The 25,219-nt window shown below is 42.1% G+C and overlaps 1 protein-coding gene across 1 annotated transcript in view; it reads left to right on the top strand.

The window, feature by feature from the left end:
• Positions 1–4,232: 4,232 nt before the first annotated feature.
• The window catches only part of LOC310952916 (radixin), a 37,865-nt gene continuing 16,878 nt past the window's right edge, over positions 4,233–25,219 (top strand). Inside the window, exons 1-2 of the mRNA XM_083921759.1 lie at positions 4,233–4,370; positions 13,935–14,035. Of these exons, the coding sequence (XP_083777885.1) occupies positions 14,024–14,035 (12 nt within the window). The 5' untranslated portion in view covers positions 4,233–4,370; positions 13,935–14,023. The remainder of the gene's footprint in view (positions 4,371–13,934; positions 14,036–25,219) is intronic.

The raw sequence follows: 25,219 nt of genomic DNA, 5'->3' as shown, positions 1-25,219 counted from the left end.
GATGTTCTTTAAAATGGGACAGAGATGAATACTGATGAATCAGTCTCCCAGGAGAGCTTTCATTATAATCTGGCCTCCATTTTCAGCTGACTTCTCTCTCCCTCTCCTTGTGATGAAGCGGCCGGCATCAGTGCAGGTCCACACACTGATTAGGATTGCTGTAGCCTGTATTCAGAGCTAACATCTGACACACACTCTGGACAGTCTCTCTGGTCTGGAAACACTTCAGACGTGTCCTATTTAATCAGCGCTGAGGGATAAAAATGGTAAACATACTGTTGTACATGGTGTCAGGTGACAGGAAGATGACCAAGGGAATATATTCTAATGTCCTTATGCTAACATGCAGGTGTTAGGTTCATTGATGACTCTAAATTGCCCGTAGGTGTGAATGGTTGTCTGTCTCTGTTCGTCTCTATGTGTCCTGTGATAGACTGGCGTCCTGTCCAGGGTGGACCCCGCCTCACGCCCGATGTCAGCTGGGATCGGCTCCAGCACCCCGCGACCCCGACCCCGACAGGGACAAGCGGTTGAAGATGAATGAATGAATGAATAATTAATGTTGAATGTTGAGCTTGAATTGTATAGGAGCAAATAAAATCAACAATGGCTCATGACATACTATATTGTTACTGGTGAATTAAAATAAATCTTAAAGAGGCAAATTTCAGTAAAAGTTAGTGCAACAATTAAAATGTCAATACATAATATGTAGTAGGGAAAAGGATATTTTAATAGAATGGTATCAGACTGTTATTGCTTTTAAATATTGACTTAAGGATGGGAATTAAAACGATTTTATGGATACCAATGCCCGTATCTGTCCAATTCCTTATCGATTCCCTCCTTATCAGGTTTTTAACATCAATGCAACCCTTTTATTATCCAAGTCCAAAACACAGCGTAGCATGTTACTAATTCAACTTCTTCTCCGGAGTTTGTGCTTTGTCGTCTCGCAGGTCTCTGCTGATGGTGGTGGTGCCTGCTGCCGTGGTCCTGCATGAAGCTTCCTGCTGCTATTATAATCTATCACCTTAGCTGTGCTTGTTTCTACTATTCTTCTGTATTAACTGCCATAACATATAAGTCATATTCACATTACTATAGATATTATTATAGTTACTGGAAGTGTGTCTGTCTCTGTCCATATGTCCGTCTCTCTCTCTCCTTTTCTTCCTCTCTCCGGTGCAGACAGATGTCCGTCCTCCACAGAGCTGGGTCTGTCCCACGTCCCTGCTTGTTATAGTGAAGGTTTTTGTTGCCACCGTACTCTACGGGGGAATTGTTGGGTCTCTGTAAATCATAAATAAGTCATAGAGTGTGGTCTTTACCTACTCTGTAAAGTGTCCTGAGATAACTTTTGTTATGATTTGGCACTATAAATAAAATTGAATTGAATTGAATTGAATTGAATTGAATTGAATTGAATTGAATAGATGAAATGGTAGAATACCATAATCATTTTCATTTCGGCTTGCATGACGACTTCAGGTTGAGGCAGGATCCATGCCAGTGACTCACAGCTCAAAGATGACACATCTCTCCTCCTCACAACCACATGGGCTCTGTTTCACAACACGGCTATTTTCATCAAGCCTTCGTTTACAGGCGCTGATGAATGGAGAGCTTTTTTTCTTTAAGGAGATGGAGACGGGCAAGTACAGCATGGTGAGGGGCAAAAAAGAGTGTTGGGAATATATGTGTTCACCCAACACATATATTCCGGTGAAATGACACAAGAAGTGTGACTGATGACAATTTATTTTACATGTACAACTATCTCCGTCTCCACCTATCTCTTCCTGCTGGGAATGATCACAGGCAACACAATTATTTGTAACCGTAGTTCATAGTTATGAAAACAGAGTTCGTGGTGCCATTGGCACACTTATTGTTTTGGCACATTAATGCATTACTTCCATTGTTCCAAAACCACCCGTCACAACAAGGAAGGAAAACAAATACATGCAAATACACGCCACATTGATATTATCATGGTCCCTTTTTGACCAATACTTTTGGCTGGTACTGTAAATGTTGACCTAGGCCAAGAGTCACACTTGGGGCACAGAATCATCATATAAGGTGCAAAGAAATTCAATTTAATTCAATTCAATTTAATTTATAGTGCCAAATCATAACAAAAGTGATCTCAGGACACTTTACAGAGTAGGTAAAGACCACACTCTATGACTTATTTATGATTTACACAGACCCAACAATTCCCCTGTAGAGTACGGTGGCGTTGAAAACCTTCACTATAACAGACAGGAACGTTGTGGTTCTTTGAGGTTATTCCTTTTTTTTCAACCATATTTTGGGGCTTTTAAATGTGTTCTGTAGAAAGTTGGATGGATTTTATTCTTGCTCAGATACTGAAGTGGATTTTTGATTGTTTGCTGATTTTGATTGGTTGTGTGACTGATCAGTAAATGAATGTAATGTGTGTACAGACAGACAGATATCTTCTGTGAAGATGAGAGGAAAACTTGGAGGATGGCAAGAATCCATCCATGCCCATCGCTCTCATCCTGTATCCCCCTACTCCCCTGCAACATGATGACTGATGATGAGGTATGCCCTAATGTTCACTTGACTTGCACACTTCACCACAGAGATATACTTTGGTTTGAGGTTTCTCTGCAGTTAGTTAGTAACAATCTTTGAGCCCTTTGTGTTTTACCTGGACACCTTTACATTCAATGCTCACACAGTTTACTGGCACATTACAGGCAGTTTAGTATCAGAGACCTACTCTAAATAAAGTGTGATCTCACATTTACCAGAAGCACCTCTGCTGCATAAACGTCTCCGTTTTAGGTGTGATAAGTTTGGGACCCCTGGTCCACAGCCCACGGCAGGCTGCTCTGCAGAGTTTCTGTCACGGGGTGAGGGAGGGGAGGAGGGGGTGGATCTGCAGGACTCCTGCTCACCACGCCTCGGTACGGTAAGTTCGTCAGCCATATTGACTGTCTGTACCTCTTCTCCGGTTGTGGGAGCCTGGCGGACACAAGAAGTGTGACTGATGACAATTTATTTGACATGTACAACTCTCTTCCTGGTGGGAATGATCACAGGCAACACAATTATTTGTGTGTACAAGGAAGGAAAACAAATACATGCAAATACACGTCACATTGATATTATCATGGTCTCTTTTTGACCAATACTTTTGGCTGGTAATGTAAATGTTGACTTAGGCCAATAGTCACACTTGGGGCACGGAATCATTTATATTGCATATAAGGTGCAAAGAAATTCAATTCAATTCAAATGAAATTTTATTTACAGTGCCAAATCATAACAACAGTTATCTCAAGACACTTTACAGAGTAGGTAAAGACCACACACTATGACTTATTTATGATTTACACAGACCCAACAATTCCCCCGTAGAGTACGGTGGCGTTGAAAACCGTCACTATAACAGACAGGAACGTTGTGGTTCATTAAGGTTATTCCTTTTTTTCAACCATATTTTGGGGCTTTTAAATGTGTTCTGTAGAAAGTTGGGTGGATTTTTTTCTTGCTCAGATACTGAAGTGGATTTTTGATTGTTTGCTGATTTTGATTGGTTGTGTGACTGATCAGTAAATGAATGTAATGTGTGTACAGACAGACAGATATTTTCTGTGAAGATGAGAGGAAAACTTGGAGGATGGCAAGAATCCATCCATGCCCATCGCTCTCATCCTGTATCCCCCCTACTCCCCTGCAACATGATGACTCTGAGGTATGCCCTAATGTTCACGTGACAGGACTTGCATACTTTACCACAGAGATATACTTTGGTTTGAGGTTTCTCTGCAGTTAGTTAGTAACAATTTGAGTGCTTTGTGTCTTACCTGGACACCTTTACACCCAATGCTCACACAGTTTACTGACACAGTTTACTGGCACATTACAGGCAGTTTAGTATCAGAGACTTACTCTAAATAAAGTGTGATCTCACATTTACCAGAAGCACCTCTGCTGCATAAACGTCTCCGTTTTGGTTGTGATAAGTTTGGGACCCCTGGTCCACAGCCCACAGCCGGCTGCTCTGCAGAGTTTCTGTCACGGGGTGAGGGAGGGGAGGAGGGGGTGGATCTGCAGGACTCCTGCTCACCACGCCTCGGTACGGTAAGTTCGTCAGCCATATTGACTGTCTGTACCTCTTCTCCGGTTGTGGGAGCCTGGCGGAGGAGTCTCTCCAGCACTGAAGCCCGTATCGCAGTACACTCTCGGTATATACGCCACCACCGTGTCCGGGAAACAGCGCAGAGGACGGGAGGGCGAAGCGCTCTATTTTTACTCTGCTGTGGATATATAAAGTGCTGGTGCCAGCTGGAGGGGGTGACAGTCGGACACATCCTCAGCGCAGCCAGGAGGTGAGTTTGGTCGCCTGCGCTCCTTTAAGCCCTTCAAACGAGGGGGATTTTCTTCTCCGGGCTGGAGAGCGGGTGGAGGTGTTTTTACGCGGGCCCGTTATAACCAGCACTGGCGCTTATAACTTCATTTACCAGCCTCTCTAACGGGCAGGTTAAACACAGCGGGGTACGACTGCGTGGATCACATTTTCCCCCCGGTTTCTAACCGGCGTCTTGCACGTTTTCGGAGCGGTGACGGGTGAGTGGAGTGGTGTCACTTTGCACCGAGGTGCTGTGTGTCACTTAAATGTTACGCAACAGAACGGAGCTTATTAGCAGTCAGGGTCATTAGATGCGTGTCCTGTGTTTTTCTTAGAATGACCTGTTCGCACGCAGACCACCCGTCAGGTATCATTCACACCGAGCGCTGACGTTTCTGCAGCCGTGCCGGTGTTGGGTCATTATTTCCCCACTGACCCCGGGACTGGCACGGTCGTGTCCGGCTCTGCTGTTGGGATCCAGCAGCTTTACCGTTTCTGTCGCAGGGCTCTGCTGCTCCGTTTGTAAAGCTCACAGCGGGAACAATGTTTTTCTTGCGCCGTTTGCAACTTTTGAAGCGCGTCCCGCCGCCGCTGACGCGCCTTTCTCTCCGCGGCAACGTCGCAAACAACAGCTGCTTAAACATAATTAACACGGTGTCACGTCCAAGCTGTAAATATACGGTCTGGTTTATTGTGCTGTTAAATACTTGTGCTCCATTCAAATCCCGCTATTTTCTCTTATTTAGTCGCTCCAGCCTCCAAAGCTGCGTCTCTAACTTTAAACCAAACCACATCATGTAAATAACAACAGTCTGACACCTGCGCACACGTTTGCTTAAGAGGTGTCGACGCTTCCTCGTGAATGATATGGAAACTTTGTTCCTCACAGTAGTTTGTTTGTCAGCTCGCGTGAGTTTACCCCCTCCGCCCTGGAAACCACGCAGAATCCCACCGCGCGTAACACGGACTACTTTAGCTCCCGCGCGTAAACAGCGGTCGTGAATACGGTCCCATCAGCGCGCCCACACATGATGCTAGCGGCCCGTCTGGCACAAACAGATGCTCCGCCGGCCTCAGGGAAGTCGGGAGTCTCTGATTGGCCTAATCGCAGCCGGGGGAAGTGAGTTCATTGGCCGTTAGCCCCGTCGCTCAGATCCTCCTGTTGCTCTTGGCTCCGCCTCCTCTGGGGACCAAATTACAACTCATTTGAGAGAGAGGCTCACTCCATCATGACATGAGATACCTTTGACTGCTGGTTTTAGATTACTCTCTCTGGTCTGCACCACGATTATGTGTAACCTGGTGAATAATCTCACGGCTCGAGATGAGAGTAGGAGAATGTTGTCTGAAAAAAACGAGGTTGGACCTAGTTTCTGTGTCGTTATAACAACAACATTAAAGCCTTAAGTGCAGGTTTGAATGCAGTTAAAGGCACCCCTGTTGGCTACTAAAAAGGCCCAGATTATTATTCATATCTATTTTGAATCACGAGATAAGATGGTCATTTTTTTTAATACCTGCAATGTGTTCAGTCGCCATTTGAAAAACCAAAGTTTAAGGTCATGTGGTGTCCCCGTACATCAGCGGTGTCAAACTCCAATTCACAGTGGGCACAATTTAAAAACTGGGATAAAGTAGCGGGCCAAACTCAATATCTAATAAAACATTTTTTTTAAATAATGCAAATGTGCATGTTTTCCCTTCTCTCCAGATATGTAACTTTGAACCTTTCCAGTGCAGGTCCTTGTTCTTGTCGTGGTGTTTCTTCTGTTTGATTCTTTGGTTACAGCCACGGTGGCTCATCTCAACTCATCTTTAAGTTTGGAATTTGGATTTTGGTGGGGGAGTGTAGAGTTGCTAGAGCGTGCATGGGAAACAGGCACAGGTAACCTTGACCTTTGACCCTTAACAAAGCAACACCTACAGCAGTTGGGGTGTTCTAAGGCAAGGCATTAACACTTTACGTAGACCGTAAACAAACAGACCCATAAATCAAGACAGCAAATCACTTAATTGTCCTTAGATTCGGCACGTGAAGCTGGAGGAATCTTAGCGATTTCTTCACACGGCAGCTGCTGCTGGTCGACAATATTACTGTTGGTTGTGATAATGAATGGTTGGAGATTTGGCGCCTTGAGCTTGTTGGAGGTGTCTTGCATCTTTCTTTCTCCGTTGAGTTTTTGCCATTTGTTATTTCTAGTTTTCCCTAGTTTACATATGCGCTTTTCATTCTTAGCGTCATTTTTTTTTTATTTCTCCTTGATTTTTCACACTTCTGTGGTTCCATGACTTGTCATTTAAAGCCCCAAAAAAAGGATGAAATACAAGCGATTGCACCAGAAATTCATTTTTATCATTCGCTGTGTTGTTAAAGTGTATGCATGCATTGGTAATAAGTACAGTAGGTTGAACCAGGAAGTTGAATGTAGAGTTTAAGTCGTAATTTGAACGCTCAATTCGGTTATTTCCAAATCAGCGGTTGAGATAATTGAATTACAGTGGCTTTTAAAACCGAATTCTGTTTGAGGGGAAACTATATTATATCCAATAAAAGTAATGATAAATCTTTTAATATACAACCCAGGCTGTAAAAAAAAGCAAGAGAAAATCAATTTTAAACTCATTAACAGTTTTATGCTGCTGACTTATCCTAATATGAAATATTCACTGGTTCCTGCTTCTCAACTGTAAAGATTGTCTGCTTTCTGTGTCACTTTTGACCCAAACGATCGATCGAGAAAATAATCTAATAACTGAGAATAAGAATAATCCTTAATACTATCCCTAAAAGATACAATGTGGGTGTTTTACTTGGTTAGTCACAGCTGGTGACTGGGAGCAAACACAGCCCTCATCACAGCCAGGTTCACTGATAGACGATACCTAGTTTCTCTTTCTGTCCCTCACTCTTAGCATCGCACGATCACATCTTCTCGTTTGAATTCTTTCACCTTCTTTGTCTATATCTGTCATTCATGCGCTGCTTTTCTGAAATGCATAAATGACAATGCCACATGTTAAGTCACTTAAGATATGAGAGCGCAAAGGAAAGTTATTCTTAAGTTTTAGGATTCATATTTTGTTCCTGACCTTCACAGTTACAGTAGATCCTCCGCTCGTCTCCATATGCAGAGTATCTGGTGGTCTCAGATTTAACCTGTGCAACAGATGGATATAACCGACTGAATAGTTTAAATTTAGCCTGGATGAGTGCCTGTGCAGGAGCAAACAGAAGTGATGATGCCATTCATCTCAGATTCACATCGATTTACCCCGTTCACTTGTCTTTGCACTGACTCTTTAGCCAAGTCAGTATTTATTACAGTAAATATTGATCTAATTAATATGAATAATGCTGAAAACACTGCCCTGTTGTTAGACTCATGAGTAGATTATTAAAGAGAAAGCATCATTTGTCACGTAGTTGTCTGTATTTACCGTCCAGACCCAGACTGATGCTCTGTGTGTCTCTTTCTTTTCCTCAGGGCTGTTCTTGTTCCTCTTTTTGTTATTAAACTAACATGTTCAACCTGTTCAGAAGGTATACTAAGACAATAGTCACTGTCTACAGCAGTACATTTGCTAGCCTCATTTGCTGGTCACATTTTGTTGTGTGCTGATGTTTGTGGGATCACAGGTCACACCCTGAACGGGCCATTTGGGCTGTTTCACACAACGCTCCTTACACTCAATAAGGAATCAGGCGGCTCTGCTGTTGTACAAGTAACGCCTTGTTATCGAGCGAAGCAGTTGGTATGGTTTCCTGCTGTTACAACAGCTGTTGGAAGCCACTGTGTGTGTGTGTGTGTTTGTGTGTTTGTGTTGTCTCTGGCGCTTGGAGCAGAACGATTTCTTTAGCGTCTGCAGAGACACATGTAATGACAGACGCAACACAAACAAATGGACAGCTTCATTGTTCGCCTTTAGAACATTGCTGTGCAGATATATGGACCCCACAGTGATTCAACAAACTCACAAGAACACACACACACACACACACACACACACACACACACACACACACACACACACACACGCAGGAGCTAAACCCGTCAACCAAAACAGCCACTAAGCTTTCACTTGCTCAGTGAAAGTGAAAGTGAGTTGTTAAACATTTCCAAGTAAAGAAGCAAATTATTATTTGTGCAAAGATTAAAAATCCATAAAATAAGCCAAGCAAAATTAATCAAAATGTAAGATGACAAAGAAATGGACCTGGTTCTGTAAGACGTTTCAATTTTGCCAATCACTGATCGAAATAAACATGATTCAGTTTCATCCTGTTGAACGTGACGGTGTGTTTCTTGGAGCCGTGTGTAAGAACTTTGTGGATGTCCCCAGCTGTTGTCATAATATCCAAGAATCCGCTAATGCTAGTTTATCTAACTCCAGCACAAACAAACAGACTGACAGCGGGCAAGGTTGAGAATTTGTTCCTCTATTTGTTCTTCTATTTCACATTTGAATCATCCCAGTCACAGAATTGCTTTTGTTATTGACAAATACTGTTTCTGACAGGAAATAATGTGGTTGTAATTAGAGATGCACGATCCAGTTTTTTCCGATCCAGTCCGATACCTGGGCTGAGCGTATCGGCTGATACTCGATACCGATCAGATCCTAATGTTTATGAATGAACCGTATACCTTGCCGTGTTAATGAAGGCACCAGGCTTGACAGAAACATTTAGCCTTGTTAAAAAAGGTGAAAAATTAACACTATTTGTATAAATGTACTTCATATTATTTATTAACAAATAACAAAGTGTACATTAGCAGCAAAAATTAGTAACACTTCCATGTAAAGTGCACTGCAAACAGATATTTTAATATGTAATAAAGTAGATTAAATAAAACAGATCAAATAAAATAGCTGCCTGAAACCCAACAAACAATGGCTTAATTAACTTTAATTAACTGTGTATGATATTAATAAAAAAGAAATGACTGGTTCAGCCTCATTCATCCGATATCCGATCCCGGCATCGTAACGGTGCATCTCTTGTTGTAATTTTGTCGATTTCCATCAAAACCAGACTCAGAATAGCATTTAATCAACTCTGGGTGATAACCCAACTCCACTTGCAGTGTTGTTAAAGGAGGATGAATGCGAGGAGGAGCAGAAGCAGGAATCTGTAAAGCAGGCGTACAGGACCCTGTAAATGGGAGTAAAGTACGACAGTGTGTTGAGATTGATTTGGACAAAAGAAAAGAGGGAGACATGAATGAGTGTAAGAGGGCAGAGTTTCTTTCTGCATGAATGGTGACCTGGAAGCTGTATCCGCTTGTATCCACTGAATGAATGAAGGGACACACACCCTGGAGGCCTATAGATCCAGGTTTATACGAGGTATTGGGCTGTTAAACAGAGCAGACCTGTTCATTTGGAAAACTCTGGATGCTTTCAGCTAAAGCACGCACTAAAGGTCAACCCTTGGGTGTGTGTGTCTGTTTTTGTGTGTGTGTGTGTGTGTGTGCATGCGTACGTGTGTGTGTGTGCGTGCATGCGAGGGGGTTTGTCTATTTCCATAAAAGCTTAAAGCATTTAAATGTATTAAGGTTTGTAGATGGTAATCACTTTAACTTTGCCAAATGGACAACAGAGCTGATGTTTTCATTCTAGCGGCTGTTTCGACCTGAAGAAAAACATAAAAACATCAAGTTAAAAGAGGTTTTTGGTCAATAATATATTCATCTTGCTTTGAATATCATTCGACCTGCAGCGTGTTTTAATAAAAACCCTAAATACTCGGTTCTCTCAAAGTGAAAGCCATCATGTCTAACATTCTCCACCAGTGAGCCAGCTTTAAGTCTTAGTTATTTTAGTATTCAGTGTCTTTACTTATCTCCTGGCTGCAGGTAAATGGGTCAAGGCAAGCTTTGAATTCTTATGTGTCTCTCCCCTCGCTGATGAGTGCACTATCAATGCACTATTCTACTCCTCGCTCTCAGCGCTGATGAGGTGGAACATAAAGACGTACTGCAAGAAAAGGAGATACAGAGGTGGAGGGAAATTGCACCGGAAGACCCAGCTAATCAGACCGTATTGTGCAGATCTTATTAAGTCCACCCACTTTATATTTTAGTTGAAGGTTGTTGGTAGAAGTGCCAACAGCACATTTAGCATGTGCGTTGTGCTTTTTCTCTTCCCAGGCTGCAAGGAACCATCGAACTTAGATGTGTAACAGTTGATTAATAGTTCATAAACTATTGTTGTTGTTGTTCTACATTGTTATATTGACCTCCCAGGAGATAATCTAATCCGACTGCACTGGCTTCAGCAGTAATCAATATAGAAAAAAACTATGATGCTAAAACTGATTCTGTCACTACAAGAGGGTTTGGGCTATTTAACAAAAACTTCAGCTTGGGGCAGGTTTGCAGGGTTTTTTTGATGAAATTTATTAAGAATCAGTCGTCTGTGAACATGCATGTGATGTGTTGCAAGTAGATATGCAATGCCCAGTGGAGGAGTCAATGTGTTATATAAGCCTGGCTAATTAAAGGTACATAAATTACATGTACTGTCATGTTCAGGCTAAAACAAGCTAAAAGTACTCCGGCTGTCCCCGAGGAAGAAATTCTCAGTCGACTAACACAATAAGATTTTCTTGACTGATCGATTAGTTGATTTAATTGACAGATCTGTAAAACTGAGATTCAACTCAAGGAATCATCCAAAAGCACCACGTTAAGGCTTGTGTTTACCAGAGATGATAAATACGTCGTTCAGCATAAAAAGAGCATAAAAAAAATGAAGTAAAGACCAAAACGACCGGTTATTTGACTCAGTCGGGTTCAGCACAGGGCGTGGTCTTTAATAGGTCGAGGTCAGGTTTGAGTCTCAGTATTAGGTCTGCTTCCTATTTTAAAGCGAATAGACGATTCTGCTGTCTTTCACCTTGTATTAGAGCTATTTCGATTGTAACTAGTGGTAGAGGGGACAGTTAAATGAGAACACAGGGTTAGTTGGTTGAGAATGAGGTCGCTTTGATTGCCCTTGCTCACTTTGAACAAGGGCATATTCCGGGCCTGGTATACCTTCAGGATTTGACCCCAAAAGGCTGTGATGATGGCAGGTCTGACTGAGCTCAGCATTGATTCGCAGGACATGGCCCACAGCTATGTGCTACATCAAAGTGAATTTTCTCAACACAAAAGAGAGAATTAGGGCTGAATTAGGTCACAAGTCTATTCATAATGCTCTCTGATGTGAATATTACATTTGCAGTTTGCCTTTAGAATATTATATTATATTAATATTATATTCAATGCATTTCAAATATGTAGACATTTCTTTTTATGAGACAGGAATTGGATTCTAAGGGAAGTGGAAACATTTAGGACGGTTACAGAGGCATTTAGATGATGAACTATATCACTATTTGGAGACAGTGCTGAGACAAGGCACTTTGGAAAACATACTGATAAAAGCTAAATAAAGAAAAGAATACTGTGATTTTTTTTCATGACCTAAAACTCACAACATTCATTCATTCATTCATCTTCAACCGCTTGTCCCTGTCGGGGTCGCAGGGGGGGCTGGAGCCGATCCCTGCTGACATCGAGCGTGAGGCGGGGTACACCCTGGACAGGACGCCAGTCTATCATACCCTACTAAATATTTCTGTGTCCACAAATCTAGACCAGAACACATAAAATGTTTTTTAACTTTAGAAATAAAAATATATATTGAAGGAATACTTTAAATCCGACCCACTTGGCTGGTATCTTATGGTCATAATGCGCAGGGCAAACCTTTCTCACACCAAGTAAATAACTCAATTTAGATTCAGAAATCTTCCAGCGTTACTTTGTTCCGAGTTCGTTTCTGTTCTCAGACTGATCTTTTGATGGAGCCTCCTTCTCTGTGCTGACACTTGAGAAAGGTCTATTTCCAGCCTGACGCATCACAAAGATGTGGCACCTATGGGACACCTTCCAACCGCTCTCCCTGTTTCAGATTCTAGTCATTTAGCTGACAAGAAGTTCAAGATGAACCCACACTAGTGTCCAGATAACCATCACTTCAGAAAACTAACAGTAAGGAGGTCAAAGGCACCTTAAACAGATCGTGAAACAATTTTTTCTCTCTATCTACGTATGTTTCTATATGTCTCTATTTTTGTATTTCAGCATTTGCCCAGTTGACTCTAGGTAACTGCCTGTTCCTCCTTCTGTCTCTTCTTTTCCACACACTCTTCATTTCTCCAAACTGGTAAAATACACTCCTGCCATTGGAACTTCAGTCGGGCTCATTTTGAGCTGTAGCCAAAGTAGAGGAGCTCAGCAGCAGCTGTTTAAATGAGCTGAGTGTTTCTGTTTGTGCTGCTGTGGTTGACTTTCAGAAACAGATTCACTTTTGGGAAGAGAGGAGGATTGTATTGGATTCCAGGCCAGTTAAATGTATTCTTCTCAGTGATGCAGCATGTAACTTCGTATACAGTAGCTACTAGTGCAGAAACATTAATAAGATACAGCCTATTCAAAATGAATCTGAATTTTGTTTGTACTTGATTTTTACGTCTGATGTGTTCATATGCAGGTTAATGTTTGAGAGGGGGAATATTTCACTCTTATTGATCAACGTCGTTGATGCATCCGTCTTGTCTGCATCATCTTCAGTCAACATAAACATGGTTGGGTGGGGGGGGGGGGTTGCTAAGAGTGGCAAAATTAATATTTGTGTCAATTTAAGACTTTACCTTCCCAACTTCTATCCCATTCACACCTGTTTTCATTTTCGATGGTCAGTTCTCTGCGTCCATTCGTTCTTCTGGATCCAGCACAGGAACAAGACCTTCTCCTTCTTATTCCCACCTACAAAGCTGCGATTGGCTCAGTTGTTTTTTTTTGTTGTTGTGGGGAAACAACCATGATTGAGCACACTTCACCTACGTATTTGAAACACCGACAAGATCTGACGTGGATAACAATTCAGAGATAATTTGTTGAGCACAATCGCTCATTGCTAGGGGCTTTTGATTGGACTAATAATGCACTTTGTAGACATTTCGTAGACAAAATGATTCATTGACGGCTGAAATAGATTATTTATTAATAAAGATGATCATCAGCTATGACTCTTAAATTAACTACAGCATTGTAGGATCTTTTTTTGAAAAATGTTGTGCTTTTTTTAAGACTTAACATTTAGACTTAACACTTGGTATCAGCAGTACTTGAGCCCTCTTTATGGATGTGGAAATTGCCAAAATTATACTTTTCTGGTGTTTGCGACGTAGTGTCTTAATATTCTTATTACTAATCTTCTTATTTCTGTGTCTATTTTGCTTCGTCCTAATCACTCTCTCTTCTCCATTGTTATTTTTTCCTTTTCTTCCTCTGACCTTTGAATCTTGTCTTTGATTGGTTCCTGTCATTGTCTCATTTAATAGTGACAGATGTAGAGAGATAAACAAAAAATAGAAGAGAGATACAGAAAGGTACAATGCATGACAGTCTGAAGGGTGCCCTGAATGTGACGTTTATGTTACGTGTCAGTTGACATTGATGCATTTGCTTTTGTCGTTGCTGTGTCCCAGGAGCTGGTGCCCCGTAGTGAGGCAGGAAGACGGAGGACAACTTCTTTCTGTCTTCTCAGCAACAGGGGACGGGCGGAGAGAGGAGAAAGATGCCCAAACCTGTGAGTACCCAACATGCTGGAGTTTAGTGGTTGATGTACAGCACCACCGTACTGCTTTAATCCCACTTATCTGATGCATTCCTCTGTATCAGATTGCACAATTTCTTGGAGTTGTTGCCATTCATTCATTCACAGCTCTTAATGTCTCTGCAGCATCTGTGGCTCCTGTGAGTTTAGATGATCCTTTTGGTGCACAATGAGAGACAAAATGACTTCTGTGATAATAACATCATAAATCTGCAATCCATGACCTTTTGGAGTTAATAGATCTCATTGTTATGGCATCTACTTGGTTGAGGATTGTTAAAAAATAACACACACATTTACCACAGTGTTGGTCTACTTGGTTTTTGCCGCCCTCCAGTCTCTTTGCTCTGGGTCACAGGTAGCTTCCTACCATTCCTACTGACTGTCAATAAAGTCCGTTCAAAATGTCCACAGTCTGTCCTGGAAAGCAGCATAATGCGATCAGTAGATAACATTCTTCTTCTCCAATAAGTGATGATCAAAATTTAAATTAAAATGCGCTTCCCTGCATGCACAGAGGCCAAGAGCGAGACATGGAAAGAGCTTATAGAAGGGGTTAAATATTGGCGCAGAAGTCTTCGCATGGTTGAAACAAAGGAACAGAAAGAGATAAAACATAACACGCAGAAGTGGCATCACTTTGATGACCAAGCACTTAACCGTTGGGGGAGATAGGAGGACATGTCCCTAAGGCAGGTCCACCCACTCGCTAACCCACATCATCCAGTATGTGACCCCATTATGTGGATTTACAATATATTTTGTCTTTGATGAACTCAAATGTATTATCACACTAATTAGAGGAGTGTTAAGTAAAAATTGATCATTGGCAACCAGAGCAGAAAGCTGAAATGAGCTAAACTACGTTCAACACTGCTGCTCAGGGTTGTTGCACAATCAGAGTCGGTTCATTTGATTCTGCTTTTGGAGTTTCTGCTGTTAAAATGGAGGCTCACAACACAAACCAAGGCTTATATAATCACTCTTTTTCTGATCGTCAGTTCAGTTAAGACAGGTACAATAAGTGTTGAGCTCGGCTCGAACAATGCTCTCTGTTTGCCCTCATTGAATAGTACTCAGGAGGTTAAAGTTCCTGGCTTGGAAGAGAGGGTAATTACAAGTGCAGGATGGGTTTCAGGAGCTGATAAGAAATAGGTATGAAGCAAATAGAAATAAGCCATTGTTCTTTATTCCTGAAGTGCAGCGCGTGGTGCTGTTGTGGTGCCATTCATACCTGCTCTATAACCCAGAGTCTGTCATCGGCTCTCCCAGGCACAAGTAATGTCTTACAGGAGTGTTGGGAAAACATGCACACACGCACTCACACAGAAGCACAACAGTCGGTCACTTTATGGAACTGTCCCGTCCATTGAAGAGAGCAAACACAAAGAGGGCTTTCTCTGCTCTATTTTCAGACCGAGGGACAGTGGGAGCTTTCATGTTGCTCTGACACAAACACATACAGGCCGAGTTCGCACCGCGGCTTCAATAACAGGGTTAGAGTCTGAGGGATGTGGAGCCATTTATTACATTACCGTTGTTGTTGTTGTTTTTACTTTGAAAGCAGAAACATAAGCACCAGTAACCTTCTCAGGGATGGAGCTCTTTGAAACTGAAGTAGTTTTAAGGCTCAATATGAAATCATATTGTTATGATTGTCAGTAAATTTGTCAAAACTTGTATTGAGGTTTTGAAATGTTCAATTCTTATGTTTTAACTGAATGCATACATAGGTGATCAGTGCAGCATGAGCTAGAAAGAGAAGATAATCAATTGAAGACCCCTTAACTATGAAACAGAGTTTTCCCCGCTTTTCAAAGGTATAAAATAATAACATTCAGAATTTAGTATTACAACCCATATCAAGAACAGCCAGTTTTAAATAGATTTTTACTCCAACCCAAACTAGGATCATTTCAATTAATATAAGTTTAATATCTCTGTTTTGTTATTTAGCCTTATCTGTAAACCTATACCAAATTCTAATACACCCATCAACTAAAAATAGACTGAGAGAGGTCAGTGAAAACTACAGCAGGGGCAGGAAGCTTGAGTGTTTACAAACCTCCTGGCTGCTTACACAGTTATCTACAGCCAGCCAGCCAGCGATTGCACCGATCCCCTGCTCCATCAATCTCAGTAATGGGGAATTAGGCCAGGCCCAATTCCTGGAAAGAGACCAGGGACATGTGATGGAACAGAAGTAACGTGAGGACGGGAGGTGAAGAGAGAGATGAGAGAAATGGAGAGAGGAAGATGAAAATGAAAGGTCACGAGGTCAATGTCGTAAAATATGATTTCCCGTGAAGGCGTTAACAAATATAAAACAGGAATATCATTTAAACTGGTGTTTACAGTGTGCAAAGGGCTTAAGCTGTATTCACTCTGAGAAACATCGATCCAAAGAAGTCCGTTGAACCGTAGAGGAACCATTGGGAGAAAAGGACGCTGTGGAAGATAAGAGACGAGGGCCATGGGGACGGACAGAGGGAGGGAAAATGTAAAAGGTTAAAGAGAAAGAGAAAGTTGGAACGAATGAGTACAGCTCCGATTATCGAAACACACCGCGGGGAAGAAAAAAGGGCACGCACAAAGGGATCAAGAGGATTTGCGAGAGGACTGAGTGACAGGCACTTTGTTCATATCCAGTCCAGAAAAACGACACCCAAGCCGCCCTCGAGGGGAACTCCCACTCCAGTTACATTAGGCTATGCTTTGACGTTAAGCCCAGCAGTTGGACAGTAAACACATCAGCCCTTTCACTGCTTCATCTGTGCATTCTCTGCTTGTTTTCGCCATGAAGACGCTCAAATGTCACATTGGATTATAAACTAAAGCTAAGTGGCCCCTGCAGGCTTTGTGAGCATTGAACAAGTTATCGAGCTCCATTAGCTCATAGCTCGTGAAGAACAACAAAAGAGCAAAAATATAGAGATCACCCACAAGAGCTATGAAGAGTCCCTGTTCTGTTGAGACTCTTAGAAACAGTCTGTCTCCCTCAAAGGCGAGACAGGCTACAAGCTAGTTAGCCTCGGGCATGCCATTAGAAACTGAATTTGGTCTGGACCATGACCCTCTTCAAGGCTGTGTTTTTAATGGTGTTTTTGTGTGTACATGCACCCACGAACACAACACGGGTGTCCCCTGGTATTCAGGTCTTTCATGTTTCATATACAAAGGGGTCTCTGTGTCAGCACCCTAAGCAGAACGAGCATGCTAGTCAAACAGGAGGTTCCATGGTGTAATGGTTAGCACTCTGGACTCTGAATCCAGCAATCCGAGTTCAAGTCTCGGTGGAACCTGTCTTTTTCGGGCGGCAGTAGCTCAGTCCATAGGTGATCATCTCCTGGGCACTGCCGAGGTGCTGTTGAGCAAGGCACCGGATCCCCAACTCCTCTGGGCGCCCGTCACTGGCAGCTTCGCTCTAACATCCCTCCGTTAATTGTATGTATATAGGTCTTGAGGTCTTGTCTGTACGTGTGTGTGTATTTCGTGCCCATGTCCCATTGCGGGACTAATAAAGGAATTATTCTTCTTCTTCTTATCGACCAGCTGTGATAGCTGACTCTCCCCTTCTTCCATTTATGTATTAATTAGTTTATTTGTCAGGAACAATGAAAAAAACAAACCCATCGTAATAGATCATAAAAGCATGATACAGATGTGTCGCATATAAGCTAATTTACGACCCCTGACCCTGGTTAGGCTTTCTGTCTAAAAACATCACATCATCATGACCCAGAATACATACAATAATAATACAAGATGTACATTTAATCTCTCACTCTCTCTCTGCATTTATCACTTGGCGTTATTCAGCCCTTTATTTCGACTCGTGGCGTGTTGAAAGTGATGCAGAAACGTGTCTACAGCTGACCTCATCTGGCCAGGGTGCTTGTTCAGACGCGATGAGACCAAATTGGAGTGCATGTCTGAAAAGGGCTTTAGTTGGAAGCAGACTGACCCCCTTTTGCAATTGTAAATAATGCCTTTGAGATGGGGAAGGACAAAGAGAAGAAGAGCAAATATGGAGACAATACGGGGGGGGGGGGGGGGGGGTCCTCATCCAACATCACACAACCTCAGGGGTTAAATGCTGCTGGAGATTCCCATTGATTTCCCATATGTTTTGGTCAGTGCATGCGTTTCCTTGAGGGCTGTGTGTGTGTGTGTGTGTGTGTGTGTGTGTGTGTGTGTGTGTGTGTGTGTGTGTGTGTGTGTGTGTGTGTGTGTGTGTGTGTGTGTGTGTGTGTGTGTGTGTGTGTGTGTGTGTGTGTGTGTGTGTGTGTGTGAATACTCTATGTGTAAATGTGTTGATACATATCTATTTGAATCAATATACCTGCCTGCTTGAGGGGAAAGCATGTTGTTCAGGCACTTTCAGTTTTTGTTTGTGTGTGAGTCGCCGTGCATCGTGTTAATCCAGGGTGTGAGATGTGGTGGGACGTCGTACATTATTGATTTATCGCTGCGTTTTGCACATGTCGCCCCTTCTAGTGATGGAGTCCCTTGGGGCTGATGAGCTGGTGGAGGAGGGGAGGGGCCAGAGGCTTTAAATATTTCAGAGGGCCATTTTCATTTATATAATGGAAATTATCCAAGTCACTAAATCTAATTAGAGGGAGGGTGTGAAGTTCACCGCTCTCCCCACCTCCTCTCCCTGACCTCGACTCAATTCAGTCACTGCTTTATTGGAATGCACTAAAGCAATCTTTATTGCTAAATCATCATCATACAACTTGAACATTAACATCTAAAGCTGCACTTAGTATGATTTATAGTATAGTGATTTACAGCAATACACTATATGGCCACTATAAGCCTGAAATCAAAAGAGCGCAGGCTGTTATCACAGCAAGTTAATGCTCATAATGCAGTCACGCATGGTTGCAGTGTTTGAGTGTCTCCGTGCTTTAGACCATGTAGTGTGCATCCTTTGGTTTTGGACTGTTGATTGTGTTTATTGTTATTGTTTGAGACCCGGACCCTGTGGTGGGCTCTTCGCACTACACTGTAGAAAATAAACAATTATTCATTCATTCATTCATCTTCAACTGCTTTTCCCTGTCGGGGTCGCGGGGTTGCTGGAGCCGATCTCAGCTGACATCGGGCGTGAGGTGGGGTATACCCTGGACAGGAAGCCAGTCTATCGCGGGGCACAAAATAAACAATGAATCAGTTATTATTAAAAATCAATAATGGAAATAATTATAAGCTATGTTGCCCCTGCAAATGGTGGATGAATCAAAATATTACAATCGTACTGCCTTTCATTCTTTGTATTTATTTTTTTATCCACAGCTGAAGGCAAATCTGTGTCTGCCATGCTAACCCTTCCTCCACCTCCTCCTCCAACTTTGAGTTTGAAAATACAGCTGTTATAAACAAGCTTAAAACACAACTGAAAGATACACATTCACATTATTGCCACGAATAAAACACATTAGAATAGAGGAGCAGAGTGGAAAAGGGGTTGAGGAGAGGGACAGAGGAGCGGTAGAGAGCGAAAAATGTTTTGAAGAGGAAAAATCCGAGCGCAAAAGAGGAGAGTTGAAGAATAGAAGCGTGTCGGAGAGGAACTGTTGAGTGGGTGATGATGGAAAAACAGAATAGAAAAGGTGAAGACGGCAGCGTGGCCCTGGTTGCCTTTAAAGCCTCTATTAATCAGCTTAGCTACCAACAGCTTTCAATTATGGCTGTCTGAGTCTCTGTCACACACACAAACACAGTCAACAGGTGGGCCGTGTTGCGTGGGAGGCCTCTGCCTGTACACACTCGTCTACTATTTAGCTGTCACTACTGGTTATGAATTACATGGACGATGGTGGTAAACACAGGCAGCTAAACGGAGACACCTATGCACACTCTGTTTTCCCCAGAGCCTCGTAAGCAAAGATTTGTCTAGAAAATGACAAGTTACACGGCTAGAATTTGTATATAATAGTGTAATTATAAGTGAAATCCCAATATATCTCATTTCTCTAAAATAATATTCTGCAACATCTACTCCTGCACCTGTAGATTATAGCTGTGAAACGTTTCCATTTATATTTCCTCGTGTCGCTTGAAATATAAAACTCAAGAAGGAGAGTTACCTTATTTTTTTCCCTGATAACAAAAACCCCCCATGTCAAGCAAGTGTAAAATAGCAACAAAAAGAGCGTGATTTACAACATGCTATATTAGAGAAAGTATTGTTTTTACAATATAGCTTTGGTTTTGCATGGTTTGTTTTGACTTTACACCAGCCCTGAATCATATTAGGACAAGAGCAGAAGTCGACACCACAGGTAAATATCATAATCAGATCAATACTGGATTTTTTTGGTCAATATAATATAAATAAAAGGTTGTTATTTTATAGTATAGTAGTTACTCTCACTACTCGTCACGTAACATCAAAACAACATAAACATTTTTGATAATGCTCCATTTAAAATGGGTTATTAAAGAAGCGTAGCTACTATATACGACAGAGTAGGACAATTTACAGTTATACTATAAGTTCTTATGACTTATCCGCCGACATATGCTGACGTGAATGTATCTAATATAAACAGATATCAGCTGTGTGGCCAGATTATTGGTCAGGCTCTAGGGAACATTCAAAGAGAAGAGCACCCGCCCTATCATTGTTATTCATGTTACACACACACGGCCCGAAATACACACACGCACAGACAGGACCTTTTATACATGCAATTAATGGAGAGATGTTAGAGCGAGGGGGCTGCCTGTGACCAGCGCAGTTGGGGGTTCTTTGCCTTGCTCAACAGCACCTCGGCAGTGCCCAGGAGATGAACTGGCACCTCTCCAGCCACCAGTATACGCTCCATTCATGGTCCACACAGGGACTCGAACCGGCAATTCTCCAGTTCCCAGCCAAGTCACCTATGGACTGAGCTACTGCCGCCACAAAAAATAAGGAGGTTCATCCACCACAGTTGAAGATTTAATATTGCATTTAGTGGTCATTGAATGTTGCATAATGATGAACCGTGCTCATTGGCTCTAACTCCATCTCCGTAGTAGGTGCTAATAGGTTCTTAGTGTCAGTGTAACATGCCGTGTGGTAGTAATGGTCAATGTTGTTGTTGTTTTTTGAATGGATTTGTTGTATGCTTATTTCTACAATGTCCTTCTAATTTGTGCCAGAGCCTCGTCAGTGTTTAAAACACCCAACCTTCCCTTACTTGTGTGAGGTTGTCGCCCCGCTGCACATGCACAAGATTTGCTTAACTGTGTTTAGTTTAAAACAACCCAACAGTGCTTCTGTAAACATGAGCTGAAGTGGAAAATTATTTGCTCTGGAAACCTTCCAACCGGCCGCTCGCAGCGTTTTTATCCACACATGTACATTTTTATGATGCACATTTCATAATTCAGAACTCGCAGCTCTCTGCACTAAGCTGTCTGAGCTTTGCTTCAACAGGGTCAATTTATTTCTCGGTGTGGGCTGTGATTCCTCTTTAATTATAAACACACTTTGCTCTGGATCTGCCAGGCTCCATTTACCACCACTGTGGAGAAGTAGCTGATATATTTCTGCCAGTGGCTGAAGTTTTATGTTTTGTCTCAGCAGTAATAGCTGCACACATGGGAGAAGGACTGATGAAAGTAGTACTAGTAGAGGCAGTGGGGATTTTTCATGTTGTCTCGTGTGTTTCTGACAGATTTCAGCATGAGTGGGTCAACGGTAACAGGAGGGATTGTGGTCAGTGCACAGGCTGAGACCGCCTGATGCTTTATCTGCTAACGTTTTATAGCTATCAGCTACGAGACATGTTGCCCCGTTTCTGTATCTGTCTCACACTCACACACACGCACACGCACACACACACACACACACACACACACACACACGCACACACACACACACACACACACACACACACACACACGCACACACTTATTAAGACAGCTCATGTCCAAATATCTCTTATATTATACTCATTCACACTCCCCTCACAGACCATAGTGGAATATATTAGAGGGACACAAAGGAAACGGACGTTATTCCTGACTGTCCCCACAGTATATTTTTCCTTTCATCCTCATCTATTGTGTTTTTTGCTGAGGCCACCCTTTTATAAAAAAGCACCTCTACATTTTGGTAGATTCTTATTTAATCATTTTAGCATGTTTTGATTTTAAATGACATTAAAAAACAAAAACACACGTTTTAGCTCCATATCAGAAATAATCTCTGTCTATATTAACGCGCCTGAGAATGCATATTGTGGAAGCGGGTTGTCTAACGTCATTTTACGGTGGAAGATTATGGATGTAGACAATTAAAATACATTGTATTTGCTATAAGGTGGTAATGGAGGTGGAAAACGCAGATTGAAAGTCGTTGCAAAGCAAATCTAGTGACATATTAAAGCAGTATTAGCGGGGGCTTTAGCCACTGATGGAGGAAACCATGTCGAACTGAAAGCAGCACCCACACAAAAAGGTTGAAATTAAAAAAAAGGTATATCAGCTTATCTAACTGATAAAACTGACTGATGTGGGTATTTGTGTCAACCTTTCCAAAGGTCTCCACGTCTGAAACGCAACCCCGGAGTTTTCAAGCTGAACGGGCTCAGCAACGTCTCTAAACGTCTCGGTTTTAGGGAATCAGAAATGGCAGAATAGTTTGGACGCCAGGCATAAATGTAGCAAAATAAATGCTTTTTTAAGAAAAATGTATTAGCGTGTGTGTTAAAATCCGTCTTTAGGACGCCACAAGGTTTTTTTTAAAAGAAAATAACATTAAAATCAGCTTCTAGGGCGTTGCTATGGAAACCTTATCAGCCAGAACACAGGGACACATGACATGCAATGATATGTACACAAAAATATGTGTGCGCATATTGTACATGCCTGTAAAGCCACCATATGGCTGCGCTCCCATACTCTACATACACACAGATCTCTAGCTCGCTATGACACATGCACACACACACACACACACGCATGCACTCACACATGCATGCACACACGCACGCACACACACCATATGGTTTTGTTATCATACTTTCCCAACATCCAGTGTCACTATTTCGTCCTCATATGGAGCTGAACAAATTCAAAACACTCACTTAACCAAATCTTTCTCCCTCATTGGACAGTTAGAGTCACACACTCATACACACACAAACACACACACACACTTACAATTGTCTATTTTTCATCTTTAAGGACGGTTAAACTATGTATGCATCTCTCTGTCCGCTGTGATATTTAGTGAACTCAATTACAGTGATAGGATTTCTCTAATACCACAGTTTCATGGATTTATTTATTAATCTAAAATAAAGGAATTTGGAGGAGATGTCCTCTCACTTTTGTGTGTGTGTGTGTGTGTGTGTGTGTGTGTGTGTGTGTGGGGGGGGGGGGTCAGTTGAGTCGTATTTCCTGACTGCTGTTTTTTGTGATTGATGCACTCTGTTCTCCTCAGGCGTTATCTGTCTTTGTCTTTGTCTCTCTCACTGTCTCTCTTAAACACACACACACAGCACACGCAGGCACGCACACACACACACACACACACACACACACACACCCCACTGATGCAGCAGTTTAATCCCTGAGGCAGGTTACAAGTTTTTTACTTTACCATTGCTACCTCTTACTCCTCTCCTCTGTATCACTCTCTCAGCTCTCTTTCTCTCTTTCTCCCCCTCTCTCTCTCTGGGTGTCTCGCTTTCTTTCAGGGTTACTTGAGGACAGCCTCAGTTCCTTTCACTGCGGCTGGGTTTGCTTACTGCAGCACAGAACACCACAGCGCAGTATAATGTATTACACCAATGGGACAGGGATACACACACACACAGACAAATGTGGGACTGCATACTTATCTGCAGAGTGTGTACCCTGAACAGGTCCCAGAGGGAATAATGTAAGACACTGGGTCAGTTCTCACCAGCTCTGCCGCTGGTTCAAAGTTTTGAATTCATGCTGTTACATCATAGACATGAACACACACACACATAAAAGCACACACACACATTTCATTACTCAGTTAAAACCTGTTAATGTTGTTCAAGTTTCCCTCTTAGCTTACGCAGATGATGTAGCAGTGGCCCTGATTCAAGTCTCCACATACTCATATTTGGATCTGAAAGTCACACCTTACTGCAGAACTCCCAGAATCCCTTTGAGCTTTCTTCTTGTGACTGTTTTCGTATTTTTAATGCAGCCGAGCAGCGCTCCACGGCACCTCACTGCTGCCTCCCCAGTGGCAAATATCAACATGAATAATTCAGAATGATGTTCCTATATTTGACTTTTGCTCCAAATCAAAGGATATAGAAATAGAGCGCTTAAAGAGGCGAAAAAGCCTAAAATAAATCTTTATCTTTATCTCTAAATCTGTAAATTATATTTGAAATAACACATGAGAGGTTTGAAAACCACATCCTAAGTTGAATATAAATTGAAGTTTCTGGAATGGCAGCAGATGGGGCGCGTTGATATAATTGGGCTGTGATTTTCACCATATTGTAGTACTCGTTGATTCATCATGTTTCCATATCCATATGTCCATCATTTATTCGTAATAGTCGTTTGGGTACAAAAGTTCACTCTTCCATGCTTAAGAGCAGATGGCCTGAGGACCCTGAAAAGACAGAATTTCCTTTCTCTCATCTCTCAGATTTTTAGTGCATCGTTTATTTTTCCATGAAAAATTCATGCATGGGAATGTCATTATAATTCACGGGGGTTAGAGTGGGGCTGCAGGAGCTGCTAAGTGGAGTTTCCCTAATAAGTTTCCCTCATTAGAGTGAAGTGAAAGCAGCTTCCTCTCTGCAGCTTCCTGGCAGAACGATGAGTGCCGTAAAACAGCAGGTGCCTTATATGGACTCTGGCTTTAACACAGGGAGTGTGTGTAAGTGTGTGTGTCAAGAATATTTTTAGAAGCCTGATAGGAGAACACACACACACACACACACACACACACACACACACACACACACACACACACAAAACTGGCACAGGCTGTCCCACCAGCAGAAAGTAGTTCATTGGCTTTGCTTCTTTCTCAGTTTGTTCTGTATTTGCTAAATCTTCCAATTTTGTTATGGGCCTTTCTGTAACACTTGTTTTGCAATATTTCACACTTTAGTTAGTCCTTAGACACTGTCTTAAGCACTTTCATGTCCTTTACTT

This window comes from Echiichthys vipera (genome assembly GCF_963691815.1).
Source record: "Echiichthys vipera genome assembly, chromosome: 10".
NCBI lineage: Eukaryota > Metazoa > Chordata > Actinopteri > Perciformes > Trachinidae > Echiichthys > Echiichthys vipera.
The sequence above is the reverse complement of the archived record's forward strand: the minus strand, read 5'-3'. Positions and strand labels throughout refer to the sequence as shown.